This window comes from Garra rufa, chromosome 6, assembly GCF_049309525.1.
Source record: "Garra rufa chromosome 6, GarRuf1.0, whole genome shotgun sequence".
NCBI classification, from domain to species: domain Eukaryota; kingdom Metazoa; phylum Chordata; class Actinopteri; order Cypriniformes; family Cyprinidae; genus Garra; species Garra rufa.
In genome coordinates this window covers 1,905,651-1,918,927 of record NC_133366.1, presented here as the reverse complement: position 1 = coordinate 1,918,927, position 13,277 = coordinate 1,905,651, and the positions used below count along the sequence as shown (strand labels likewise).

General features: G+C 40.0%; 1 protein-coding gene across 1 annotated transcript; it reads left to right on the top strand.

Moving 5' to 3' along the window:
* The first annotated feature begins 43 nt into the window (after window positions 1-43).
* Window positions 44-10,503, top strand: akap8l (A kinase (PRKA) anchor protein 8-like). The gene is made up of 13 exons (XM_073841627.1): window positions 44-152; window positions 2,178-2,225; window positions 2,304-2,532; window positions 4,078-4,621; window positions 4,892-5,006; window positions 5,087-5,139; window positions 5,974-6,007; window positions 6,244-6,337; window positions 6,434-6,575; window positions 6,659-6,764; window positions 6,836-6,966; window positions 7,054-7,149; window positions 9,684-10,503. The coding sequence occupies exons 1-13, from the start codon at window positions 131-133 to the stop codon at window positions 10,086-10,088; spliced, it is 2,019 nt and encodes a 672-aa protein (XP_073697728.1). The 5' UTR covers window positions 44-130; the 3' UTR covers window positions 10,089-10,503.
* Window positions 10,504-13,277: the final 2,774 nt, after the last annotated feature.

Below are 13,277 nucleotides of genomic sequence, written 5' to 3'. Positions count from 1 at the left end.
GGACGTCGATCATTGGTTCAGTCAAACGTCGATCATTTAGCCACACCTCTTTGTGGGCGGAGTCAGTGCGGCCTGATAGTGGCCTGAGCGCCTCACACACAATCACAGACACACGGAAAACTGCGGCAGAATGGATCGAGGATATTCTTCAGGTTAGTGTTTTACTCTTTATTTATTTCATGCAAGAGTGTCTTTGTTCGCTGGGATTGTGTTTTGTTGTGTTTAAGGCCTGTAGTGTGATTCTTCCGTGATTCGGTATGTGTATGTGCACGAAATGGCGCAGGTCAAAATAAGGCGTAGACTTATTAAACACTGTTTAAACCATTAAAACAGAGTTTATCAATTAGCAATGCTATTTTTGTGTTAGTATTTTAATTTTAAAGCGTAATTTCATCGATTGCCGTTGTGCTGAATGTGAAACCCTATTGTTTGCCGACGGAAGCGCGTTCACGAATGCGTATTTTATTTAACGCAAACCATCAAACTAGTCTCACATCGCTTCTTTAATCAGCGGTTTATCAAACTAATAATCTTTATCCTACAGTAAACGTGTGTGAATTATAGTTTTCTCTGAATGAATTACGTGACGGATCACTGTATTGCTCAGCGTCTGAAATCTAACGTTAGTCAGTGAGTCAAAAGGGAAGAATCTCTTTCGTTTCTCACCACATTTTCATTAAATGGCCTCTTAATGTAGGAATAAGTGAAATGGAGTCGTTTTGTTGTTGTAAAATGGCTGCCGGGTCCATTCTGCTGCTCTATTGTTCGATTAATCGTCGCGATTTACTGACCTGGAGAAAACATATCAGTGATAATGTACAGAGTTTATAGTTAATTAAGAGAACTGTCGTCTAAAGTGTAGTTTAGTGGCTTGTGTACGTTTTTTTTACAGTAAAATATGCCTAATTATATACACTTCTGTCCAATCAAATGTTCTTTCGAGTGTGAAAGCCCCGCCCTCTTATACCACGTGACTCTGAGTAGCCAGTAAGAAGCCTGTTACACAATCAAGACTGAAATAAAAGGTTTTTGAGACGGAAGTTTGAACTATTTATATAATTATATGTGTGCATACCAGTTTTTTTTTTAAATTTTCTTTTAAGAACTGTCTTCTGCTCACCAAGTCTGAGTTTATTTGAGCCAAAGTACAGCAAAACAAACATTTTTATAATTACTCCAGTGATGTTTTCGGATATAAAATGCTTCATACACTAAACCATTCAAAAGATTAGAGTCTGTGTATGCTTTTGTTTTTTAGTTTAGGAAATAATTGATAGAAATTAGTAGTTTTATTTAGCGAGGATGCTTTAAATTGATCAAAAGTGATGATAAAGACATTTATAATGTCACAAAATATTTCTATTTCAGATAAATGCTGTTCTTCTGAACTTTCTATTCAACAAAGAAACCTGCAAAAAAAAGTCTACTCTGCTGTTTTCAATAATAAAAATTTTTTGAGCAGCAAATCGGAATATTAGAATGATTTCTGGAGGATCGTGTGACACTGAAGACTGGAGTAATGATGATAAAAATTCAGCTTTAATCACAATAATAAATTACATTTGAAAAGATATTGATATAGATATAGAAAGCATTTTAAATAGTAAAATATTTCAAAATGTTGCTGTATTTTAGTAGTATAGGTAGTGTTTTTTCAGGCTTTTAGGATGATATAGTGTGACCATGGAGAGGAAACAGCTCAGTTTTATTCAGGAAATAAAAAAAAAAAGGCAAAATGCTGCTTGTAATGCAAATCAATGAGATCTTTGTAGCAGTACAGCATAACATGATGTAAATATCAGTGGTCGCCCTATATGTCTCCAATAAAATGTCTTAGTAAGATGAGATTGAAATGACGAGGGTTAACTTGAATAATCGCTAAGCGCCTTATTTTGAGTTATTTTTGTGTGTTTTTGAGGGTTTAGGCACACCTTGAGTTAAAGATATCTTTACATGTCCGTGATCTGCTCCGTCTCTGAGCGCAAACACAGAACAGCACAAGTTTTCTTAGGCGCTATTAAAAACACAACATCAGAGAAACATTAATAAATCAAGCACGTCTCGTTCTATGAAAGTCAAGTCACATGATTTTGCTGATTTGCATGTGAAATTAGGCTTTAATGGAAGAGTGAAAGAGGCCTGAATGGGGTGCGAATATTAAACTTGCCTGGTTTCAGGTTTCTCTGGATGGGGAGGATCAGGTGGAGGAGGAGGATCATCCAGAGGTGAGTCTGTCCAGCTGTTCAGCTTTGATGTTCACATCTGTTAATCCAGCAGATACTGATGGTCCCATTATCGTTTAGGTTCGGGCAATTACGACCTGTACGGATATAAAGACTCCATGTCTGGCAGCAGCGGTGGGTTCGGAGGAGGCGGATACGGATCCAGCGATCGGATGAAGAGAGGTCTGTCCGGAGGATCTCTGCTGTCCTCCAGCGGCTCCAACGCAGACGACGTTATCGCCAAAATCAACCAGCGTCTGGACATGCTGACGCAGCTGGAGGGAGGAATGAAGAGCAGCATTCGCGAAAGGTGACACGCACACGCTCAAGTTATACAGCACACTCCTCAAACACAACCATGATCACCTCAAACACAAACAAACGCTCATCTGATTCAAATCTAGTACAGATTTCATCTCTGTAAATGCCGGATGTTATACATAAAAATGGAGAAATGAATGGCAACTTATGTTTATGGCATTGAATGCATATTGTGCTTCTTTCTGCACTCATTTTGTTGGGAGGAAACCAGAAAATATGGCACAGGGAAACATTAGCCGCGTATCTCTGATGGTATACATGTTTAAATGTGCGATGTCTAGAGTTCAGATCAAAATGACTCGGCTGCTATTTAGTGTTTGTTTGTGATAATTAGTGCTAAACACATTATGACTGGAAGGTTTGATGAGAACTAGACGTCAGCTTGTTGTAAAGTTTGTTTTGTGATTATGTTGGTCTGCTAATGTTATCTCTCTCTTCAGTCGTTCAGATCTTTTCATCAGCTCATCTATAAGCAGAAATCAGTGCTTTAAGTTTCTGGTTTTAAAACCTTCCAGATCTCCTCAGTTTGTCCTTGCACAAGTACACTTAAGATGTCTTATAGACTGTGATCGGGGTAGACGTCATGTTTGGAAAACAAGGCTGTGATGGACAGAAGTTCAGTCTGTGTGGGTTGTAATTGTTAGCGGAAATTGCTTTGAAAAGACAGACTTCCATTCAAACATTGGAAATGAATATATTTCTTCAGCACGGATGCATTTAATTGATCAAAAGTGACTGAAAATGTTTCTAATGTTGTAAAAGATTTATATTTCAAGGAAATGCTGCTCTTTAGAACTTTCATCTCTGAATCCTGAGACGGTTTTCACGAAACTATTCTGTTTTCAACGTTGATGATAATCAGAAATGTTTCTCAAACAGCAAGTTAGAATATTTCTGAAGGATCATGTGACACTGAAGACTGGAGTAATGATGCTGAGAATGTAGCAATCAATTACATTATAACAGATATTCACATTGAAAACAGAGATTTTTACATTGCTGTAATGTTTAACAATGTTACGCTTATGTGCATCTTTCCCTCAGACTTGTTTTCATTTGTGAAAAGTTATTTCCTTCAAGAGTTATGCTCAGTTCTTGCATTCGGAACGAATGTTGTGTTAGTAGTATTGTGTAGAAATAGTGACTCTTTTCTGACCAGTTGAATGCACAAAAAACAGTTTGGTCTTGATCCCCAGACGGCCCCATCAGATCTGACTCTACAGTCACAGATAATGCTAACGCTGCCCTCACAGACCCCAGAAGGTCCCCGTATCTCAGTGTTTCCAGCTCAGTCCTGTGCCAAATGTGCAGTGTTGTTGCCTTATATGTCCATCTGTGCAACTGTCATTCTGAAGCTTTTCCACAGCCTGTCTCTTCCCACAATGCACCTGAGAAACGGGGCTGTAGAAGGGCTTGAACGAATGAGCGCCGAGTGATGAGTTTGTTTGCAAAATGAAGCGGTCGCCCGAGCCGGCAACGACCGATTGTGCCGGTCCCTGCTTGACCTTTGCTCTGCGCCTCCCTCCTTCTGCAGGTTTGACCAATACGAGTCTTTCGACTCGCGCTCCGCCTCCCTCGCCCCCCGAGATCTCTACAGATCCAGTAGCTTCGGTTACAGCGACTCCCGGGGCGACATGATGGCCCAGCGCGGAGGCGTGGGCTTTGGGCTCATGGGAGGAGCAGGAGGGGGCGGCGGCTTTGACGGCTCCGCCTTCGGATCTGCCAAAATGCGGCCGACTCGAGACTCCGCCTTCTCGGGCTCCGGCTGGGGGGCGGGGCAGAGATCCCCGCGCAGGAGCAGAGCGTCCGGGGGGCGTGGCTTCGGCCGCAGGCAGGACTCTTCCTCCGCCTCTGGCATGGGGGGAGGAAGTGGGCGGGGCGGAGGAAGTGGGCGGGGCGGAGGCCAAGGCCACTCCCCCGCAGGGCGAGGAAAGCTGCCCTCGCTCCTGGCCCATCGCATGTACTCCGACAGCGGGGCCTTCCAGTCTCAGCGCGGGCCCCAGGACTTCCCTGCGCGGAACTTCGGAGGGGGCCCGAGGGCCAACCGGCAGCACAACCGCAAGAGACCCCTGAACCGAGTAAGTACCGCCCGCTCCCTGTGGGGGGCGGGGCTGAGAGATCAGCGCTCACCCCTCACGTAGGGCCCAGTCAGGCGCATTCATTCCACCAACCCTTGAGGAAAGCCACCCCCAGTCTCTGAGCCCAGTTAGACACTGACAAACACCAAGGGGGTTAGCTGTGGAAAGTGGCACACAGTCAGGATAGTTCAGCTAACACTGTTAATCCTCACCACTACACAAACCGACACGCCCTCAGATCTCATTTGCGTGTGTGTGTTGTCGTGGCAGCAAGCGAAAGGTCAGCGCGACGGCCAGAAGAAGAGGAAACAGACTCCGAGCACAGCCGAAGAGCCCGAGTCCAAGATGGGCAAAACCGAAACTGCGGCGGAAGCGGCGGCTGCCGGTACGAGTGCATGCGCTTCTTATGATAACCGCTGATCTGCGATTGGTCTGTGATTGCTGATGAGTGTGGTTGTGTTTCAGATGCTGCGGCAGGAGAACAGGCGCAGGACTCAGAGGAAGCGACCACTGCTGGTGTACGTTCACATTCATTTGTCATCTGTGTCCACGGTTATAGTGCCACGTTAAAGAACACAGTCAAATGGTATAAGAATAAAGTCAAAATACTACCAGAGTGAAGTCAAAAAGTTTTGAGAGTAAAGTCAAGAGTACAGTCGAAATGTTTTGAGAGTTACGAGAATAAAGTTCAAATTCTTCAAGAATAAAGTCGAAATACTATGAGAGTGAAGTCAAAGTTTCGAGAGTCAGGTTGAAAAGTTTTAAGAGTATAGTTGAAATGTTTTGAGAGTTTAAACTTGAAAAATTAAAGTTGCATCTTATATTTTGAGTGTATATTCTAGCCTATTGCTCCTGGATTGAGAGCACCAGGAGAAGTTGCCAGGCCACCGAAATTAATTTGAATATTGTTGCATCCGAGCAGCTGCATCATCTTACTGTGTTGAGGAAGAGTATATATATCAGAAATCATACCTTGTGTCATACTCGCGGGGACAGTATGCTTGAAAAAATGATTTACTGTCTTCGATTGGCGTTCGTTATTTGTACTGTAAAACCAAAGGCTCAGATTTCAAAATCAGTTTTATAGTGAAATACAAACAGTGTGAGAGTTTCAGGTTCGTTAATGTGGCGTGACCATTTGTGAAAATTCTCCCTACTCCACAAAAACATCTGTGGCATCTAAGCTTTCATTCCTCACATGTATCTCATTATTGAAATATTTTGACTTTAATCTCATAATCTTAGATTAGTTTATTAACGTGGCGCTGAAATGCCGTCGTAGTCATAAATACATCCAGAAATGCGTCATGAATTATCCAGAAACACTGATAACATTTCTCTCTGTTCTCCAGGAGTCCAAAACAGAAGATGGAGGAGAAAGCACTGGTGAGTTTTGTTTCTTCTGCAACATAAAATCCGCTCGGCTTAGCGAACTGAGCTGTACAGATTTTTTTTGTTGTTGTTGTTTTTTTAATCCTGTGCATTTTAAATATGTAATAAATATTAAATACTTTGGGAAGTTCAGCTCTTGGATTGTAGGAGGATAGCTCTTCAACGCTCATGCCGAGGTGCTGAAAAACAATGTTTGCTTATAAAGTCAGTGTATCTGTCTCTCTCTCCAGCGCCAGCCAATCAGGATGAGAGTGCCAAAGCCAAGGGGAAGAAGACTCCGACCATTGCGGCCAAAGTCAGGAAGAGGAGGGGCTTCTTTGAAAGGTCAGGGGTCAAAGTGTCAGCTCACAGGTTAGGTTGTTTGGCGTTGTTTCCTGAGCGCGTTTGACTCACGAGGCTGTTTCTCTGCTGGTTTCTCAGGATGACGTTCGCCTGCTCCATCTGCAAGTTCCGCTCGTTCTACAGCGAGGACATGGTCGCTCATCTGGAGAGCAAGTTCCACAAGGAACACTTCAGGTTTCTGTCCAATCAGCTGTCCAAGCCCACCACCGACTTCCTGCAGGTGCGGACGCTTGACCTACAAGCTAACTACATTGAGTTGAGTGATCTGTCCTAACAGCCATGTTCAATCTGTGTGTTTGACAGGAATATCTGAATAATAAGTACAAGAAGACGGAGCAGCGAGTGAGTCAGATGGACAACCACAGCACCGTCATCTGTCAGGTGTTCAAAGAGCAGGATCTGACACGAGGTACGGACTCTCCCTCAAACGTAGATCTGTTCAATTACGAAAACGGTCTCATGATGGCATTTCCTGTCTAGATCTGGGCATGGAGCACTTCATGAAGAAGGTGGAGGCGGCTCACTGCTCGGCGTGTGACGTCTTCATTCCCATGCAGTACGCGCTGATCCAGAAACACCTCAAATCATCCGATCACAACTACAATCGCAAGGTACAGACGCGCATCAAGCTGAATCAGAGGCTTTGAGCTGCTGGGAGACGCTGGTCTGATCTCGTGAGCCGTGTTTGTGTGTTTCAGGGCATGATGGAGCAGTCCAAGAGGTCCAGTCTGTCCGTGGCGCGCAGCATCCTCAACCACAAAGTTATCGGCAAAAAGCTGGAGAGCTACCTGAAGGTGTGTGTCTGTCTCTCGCTGTGGTCTACTTTGGCATATTTGTTATTTTCATAAACGAAGACACATAATTGATCAAAAAACTTTTCTCTGCACTTGTGCTCATAACTTAAATATAGGAGCATGGTCAATTTCAGGAGCACCTTTTAATCAATAATCACAAAATCTGATCAAAAATATGCCTTCTCATTACGAGGTGATATATGACTCCTTAAAGTGATTTACAGGGGAATTTAGTTTTTACTTTTGTGATGGCATTTTTGGCAACTTTATTAATGTATTAAATGTCTTTTGTGTCAATTTTTTTTTTTTAAGTATTTAAAAATTTCTAATTACAGGGTGTCCGTGGATCCTTAAGTCTTAAAGTCTTCAATTCCGTTTCGATAGGTCTTAAATAGTTTTGGTCACATTTCCGCTAAAATATCTTCAGTCTTCATTACTTAATTTAAGTCTTGATGGAAAATATCAGGTGAAGCATAAAGAAAACGCCATTCTAACAGCATCTTTACAAGTGCGCAATTAGAAGTGCAACCCAAAAGAAATGCGGCTGGCGCGACCGTGTATTTTCAAGACCGCAGTCACGGTGTCTAACGGACTAAAGATTTGTTTTCTCCCCCTGCGGTAGTTACGGCTTCCTCAGACAGAATCGCAGTAGCACAATACAGCTCCAACAATGTTTTTTCTGTATATAATGGTCTCAATAATAATAATAAATATAGGTCGAGCTAGCCTTCGAGATACTTTTAAAATGTTTTTTTTTTCTTGCCCGACCGAACAAACAGCCTGATTGAAACTGAAGTGACAAAAATAATCAGCGACGCATCGAAAGGCAAGAAAGATTCCTATTTTAATACATTCAACGCAAACAGCGATTGATAATGGATGGTGTATTTCTGGTCTCTTTGTGAGACACTTCAAAACAAGTTAGAAATTACGTATAAGAAAAAAATAAGAAGCTCTAAAGAAACACACTGAGGTAAAAATGTAAAATTTCTAATTAAAACATCAGAATAAGAACAAGTAGAATAAAAGTTACAAATCAAATGAAATCAGTGTTAACAAAATGAATTTACTACAGAGGTGGCACAGAAGAACACAAGTGTCTTGTGGGTGTATTTTCATGTTTAATGAGGCTCAGAGGTGCATGAGTGCAGTCAAGTTCATAAATGTTTTAAATATAACATTTTGAATATAGAAATATGAAATGATTTCAATAACTGAAAAGATATTTTAAAAATGAAACTAAATCTGCCAGTAGGTGGAGGCTGATTCATTCAGGAATAAAGCAAGTGATTGTCTTGACGAATGGGAAATTGAATCATTTCACTGGATTCTCTTAATGCACGTTCGTTCATAAACAAAGCACTGCTGTGTTTGAATGGAGATGCGCAGCGGCTGACGACAAATAGTATAAACTAATATAAACAAATATTAATTTTCAAGTTAAATATCTCAACATTTATTATGCAGTCTAGTGCTTTTAAATGTGATAATTTGTTTTTCAGTCAATCACAACATGCTTTAATTTTGTGTTGCAGAAACTAAATTCTATATGAAATGTAACCAAATGTGTTGTCAAAATAAAAAGGAAACTAAAACTAATAAAAACTGAATTTTGTTGCAAATTTGAAAACGACATTAAAAACTAATTTAAAAATGCTAAATTATAATAACATTGCTTTTTACCATATTTTGTGATATTACTATATATTTAATATTATACGATATTGAAATTGACATTTGTGGCGTTTGGTTTACGTTGACTGATAATTGGTTTTATTGACTTTTTTTCCCTGATATTTAAGCATGTTATTTTTCCTTAGTTTTAACTGTTGGGTTTGTTACTTTCTAGACAATATTTCTAGTGACCCTGGAGCACAAAACCAGTCAAACATTGCTTTTATTTCTGTTTTTCCTCCTGATATTTATGCTTTTTCATGGTTTCATTTCATTACAGAAAATAATTTTTCCTGTTGTTAATATTGTTATAAAAACAAGACAAAATGTATTTATTAGTTTTGTTTGTGTGGTTTTTATAAATTACATTTAATTAAAATTGTCTTAGAAATTGCTAGTACATTTGACTAATAATTACAAAGAAGTGGCAACCTGAACTAATGTGCCATTTTAATTTGTGTTTTCTCATAAAGCATACTCCAATATTCTTAATTTACAAATTGAAAAACATTTATGGTGTATTCTGCCCTCCAAAGGCAAAGTGCAGTAACTGTGCCAACACTGAAACTGGAGAAAAATGCCTTTAAAGTTTTTACACCAGCTAGTCAAACATGTTAATTAATTAATTTAGTTAGTTATTAGTTGGTCAATTTAACCAGGAGACTTTGCCACAATACAAAACAGTTCATTTTAAAGCCTTAACTCAATTTTGACCAAATGTGTAGTTACTGTGCTTTGCCTTTGGAGGGCAGTATTGTGTGGCTAATGTTGATTTAGGACCTTTTTCAAATGACAAAACAAGTGCACTATAATTGAATGCACCTGTACCTATTGTTTTTGATTTTCATTTCTTTTCTCAGGGTGAAAACCCATTCAACGGTAACCAGGATGACCAGGATCCTGAGGACTCCATGCTGATGGAGGTTTCTGAGGGCGATCTGGCCAATGAGAGCCTGAATGAGAGCAAACAGGAGGAGGAGGGGCCTGTGGTGGAGGGGGTAGAGGGGGCGGAGCCTGTCGCTGAAGCTGTTGGAAATGGGGAGGAGCATGAAGAGGAAGTGAAGATGGAGATGGGCGGAGCAGCAGAGGAGGGTGAGGAGGCTGTGGAGGGTGAGGAGGGTGATGAGGGTGAGGAAGGAGTGGAGGTGGGTGAGGAAGAGGCAGGTCAGCTCGGTGTGGATGCAGACGCAGATGCAGATGCAGACGCAGACGCAGACGCAGGAGCGGCAGGAGACGCTGAAGCTAACGCCGCACCGGCCGAGTAATCCACAGCTAAACCGCTGATTAGTGTCCATCTGACGAATCACTTCTACATCCTAAACCTTTGAACTTTATATGAGAACTGACCCTGGATCAGTGGATCAGGGCAGGAATGCAGCCTGAGGACCAATCAGAATAAAGCCCGCCTTGTGTTCATCCAATCACGGGGTTGCTCCGCCCCCTCCGCGCCGTGCGTTTGGTCTGATTAGATACACGCGTGTGTCATGTGACTGTCCGTGTGCCTCTCGGGATGATTTCAGTTTGTCACGTCTGAAGTAAAACATTTAATTTCCTTCTGATTTGTGGTTTCTTTCATTTGTTTTGTTTATTGCCCTCTAGAGCAGAAGTTAAATGCTTTCATTTGCAGTTTCCATTCATTGTTTTTCTCTTTTGTTGAGGAAATAAATGTTTGTAAAGTCATTTGCCTGTGTGTGTGTTTTTCTGAATGAGGTGATGTTCACCTGCTGTGATGCAACATGTTTTTCTGGTTATTTTTACTACGGTACCAGTCAAAACTTTTTGAACAGTACGATTTTTTTTTTAAAGAAGTCTCTTCTGCTCGCCAAGCCTGCATTTATTTGATTTAAAATACAGAAAAATCTGCAATATTGTGAAATATTTTTACTATTTAAAATAACTGCCTTCTGTTTGAATATATTTTAAAATGAAATTTATTTTTGTGATTTCAAAGCTGATTTTTTTAGCACCTTTGCTCCAGTCTTCAATGTCACATGATTCTTCAGAAGTCATTCTAATATACTGATTTCCTACATTGAAGACTGGAGTAATGATGCTGAAAAAATCAGCTTTGAAATCACAGAAATTACATTTGAAAATATATTCAAATAGAAATATTTTAAGTGGTAAAAATATTTCACAATATTACAGATTTTTCTGTATTTTAAATCAAATAAATGCAGGCTTGGCGAGCAGAAGAGACCTATTTATAAAACATTAATCTTTTGACTGGTATTGTAGCAAAGTACAGTTTTTAAACTCACAAATTAAATTTATTATAATTTTAAAATGAATTATTTAGCAGTTAATAGTTAATTTAGTAGTTTTTTTAATAAGGTGTAGTTTCAATTTACTAAAACTAAAGTATAAGACATAAAAGAAGTGAACCATAAGAATGATATTAAAGAATATATTATCAATTTAGCAGTTATGAGGATGCATCTATTAGTTCACAAAAGACTAGAATTTATTTAAGCACTATAGAAACATTTCTACCTCAAGAATGCATTTGATCAATATTGCAGTTGATATCTAGAGCTTGAATTCAACGTCTGCAACAGGTAAAGCTGAAAATATTTATGTTATACACTCTGTATTTAATGAATGTATGAGACATAATAATACTGCCACTCTAATCTGAGCACAAGGGCTCTGAACATAGTCCAGATTATATTTGCCACATTTAATAATAATAAAGAGCCTGTGGCTTGAGTTTGAGTTTTAGTACAAATGTAAATGAAGGACTCCAGCAGCAGAGGGAGCAACACACACACATTAGCACCTCACTGTTAATGTCTGTCTCACCAGCATTAGCGTGTGTGTGTGTGTGCGTGCGTGCGTGCGTGCGTGTGTGTGTGTGTGTGTGTGTGCACTTGTACAGCTCTTTTGAGTTTTAGACCTTTGGAGTGAGGACAGTTTTCTAAAGTTAGGACATTTTAGCCTTTCCTCACTTTCTGAGATGCCTTTAAAGGCCTGTTTAAAGGTCAAGACTTGGTTTTAGGGGTCAGGTTCTAATTGGGTGAAGGTTAGGTTTAGGGTGATGCACTTGAGACAATGAGATTGCATTGTGTCAATGAATGTCCTCACAAACAGCTATGCAGATGTGTGCGCGCGCGTGTGTGTGTGCGCGCGTACGTGCGTGCGTGCGTGTGTGTGTGTGTGAATGACGAGGTGTGAATGTGTGTCATTTGCACTGATAAGGATCTCTACATTGTTGTGTGTGTTTCTTGTTTTCAGGCAGGATGTTTTGAAAGTATGTGTGAGTATCAGTGTTACTCTGTGTTATGTTACATTCTTCAGTGTGTGTGTGTGTGTGTAAGTGTGTGTGTGTGTGTGTGTGTGTGGTGTGTTGGAGAAGTGTGTAACGTTAGTTGTGTGTAGTCGAAGTGTTCTCGACGCACCCAGATCACCGCTGTTCTCGACACACACTGTGTTTGTTGGCTTTTTAACACGACATTAATATTTAAAATGATAACAAACCTGTTCTTATTGAAACTCAGGATGTGTGTTTTCATTTTAGTAGTTAACAACAGAAGTTTTACCTCACATAAGATCATTCTGTGGTTAAGGGAGACTCTACAGACAATACCTGAGTTTTTCATGGCACTGTTTGGTCAGTTTGGAGGTTTTGGCTATTTTTCCTCCATAACATTTCTTCTTCCAGACTAGTTGAAAGAAGGCATTCAAAATAGACAGATAAGTTAGTGTTTATTTTATTTACAGGTTTATTTGTCTCTATATACTGAGAGCTTTTACTGAGGGGTTTGCTTGTATATATGTGACCCTGGACCACAAAACCAGTCATAAGGTTAAATTTTACAAAACTGAGATATAAACATCATATGAAACCTCTATCAGTAATCTTTCCATTGGTGTATGGTTTGTTAGGACAGGACAATATTTGGCTGAGATACATCTATTTGAAAATCTGGAATCTGAGGGTGCAAAAAAAAAAAAAAATCAAAATACTGAGAAAATCACCTTTAAAGTTGTCCAAATTAAGTTCTTAACAATGCATATTACTAATCAAAAATTACATTTTGATATGTTTACAGTAGGAATTTTACAAAAAATCTTCATGGAAACATGATCTTTACTTAAGTTCCTAATGATTTTTGGCATAAAAGAAAAATCGATAATTTTGACCCATTCAGTGTATTTTTGGCTATTGCTACAAATATACCCCAGCGACTTAAGACTGGTTTTGTGCTCCAGGGTCACATATTTCTTTCACACTGATTTACTTCTAAAACATGGCGAAGACGTGTTTGTTTTCTGATTTATGGACTGATAAACTCTAATATGGCAGCAAAATCAAACAAGAATGATCTGTAGATGTGTGCATTAGGGATGGCGAAAACTAAAAAATTTCTTGACCGACCACCGAGCCTCATTAGCCGGTTGAAACCGGTTAACCGATTAGTTTAAAATATGGTACGCTATTTGAAATAACAGCC

What these genes read in the sequence shown, in the direction of transcription:
- akap8l (XM_073841627.1), top strand. Translation starts at nt 131, where the DNA reads ATGGATCGAGGATATTCTTCAG. An exon ending in GGATCGAGGATATTCTTCAG is followed by an intron (nt 153 to 2,177) that starts GTTAGTGTTTTA and finishes GCCTGGTTTCAG; the next exon opens with GTTTCTCTGGATGGGGAGGA. An exon ending in CCACCACCGACTTCCTGCAG is followed by an intron (nt 6,576 to 6,658) that starts GTGCGGACGCTT and finishes TGTGTTTGACAG; the next exon opens with GAATATCTGAATAATAAGTA.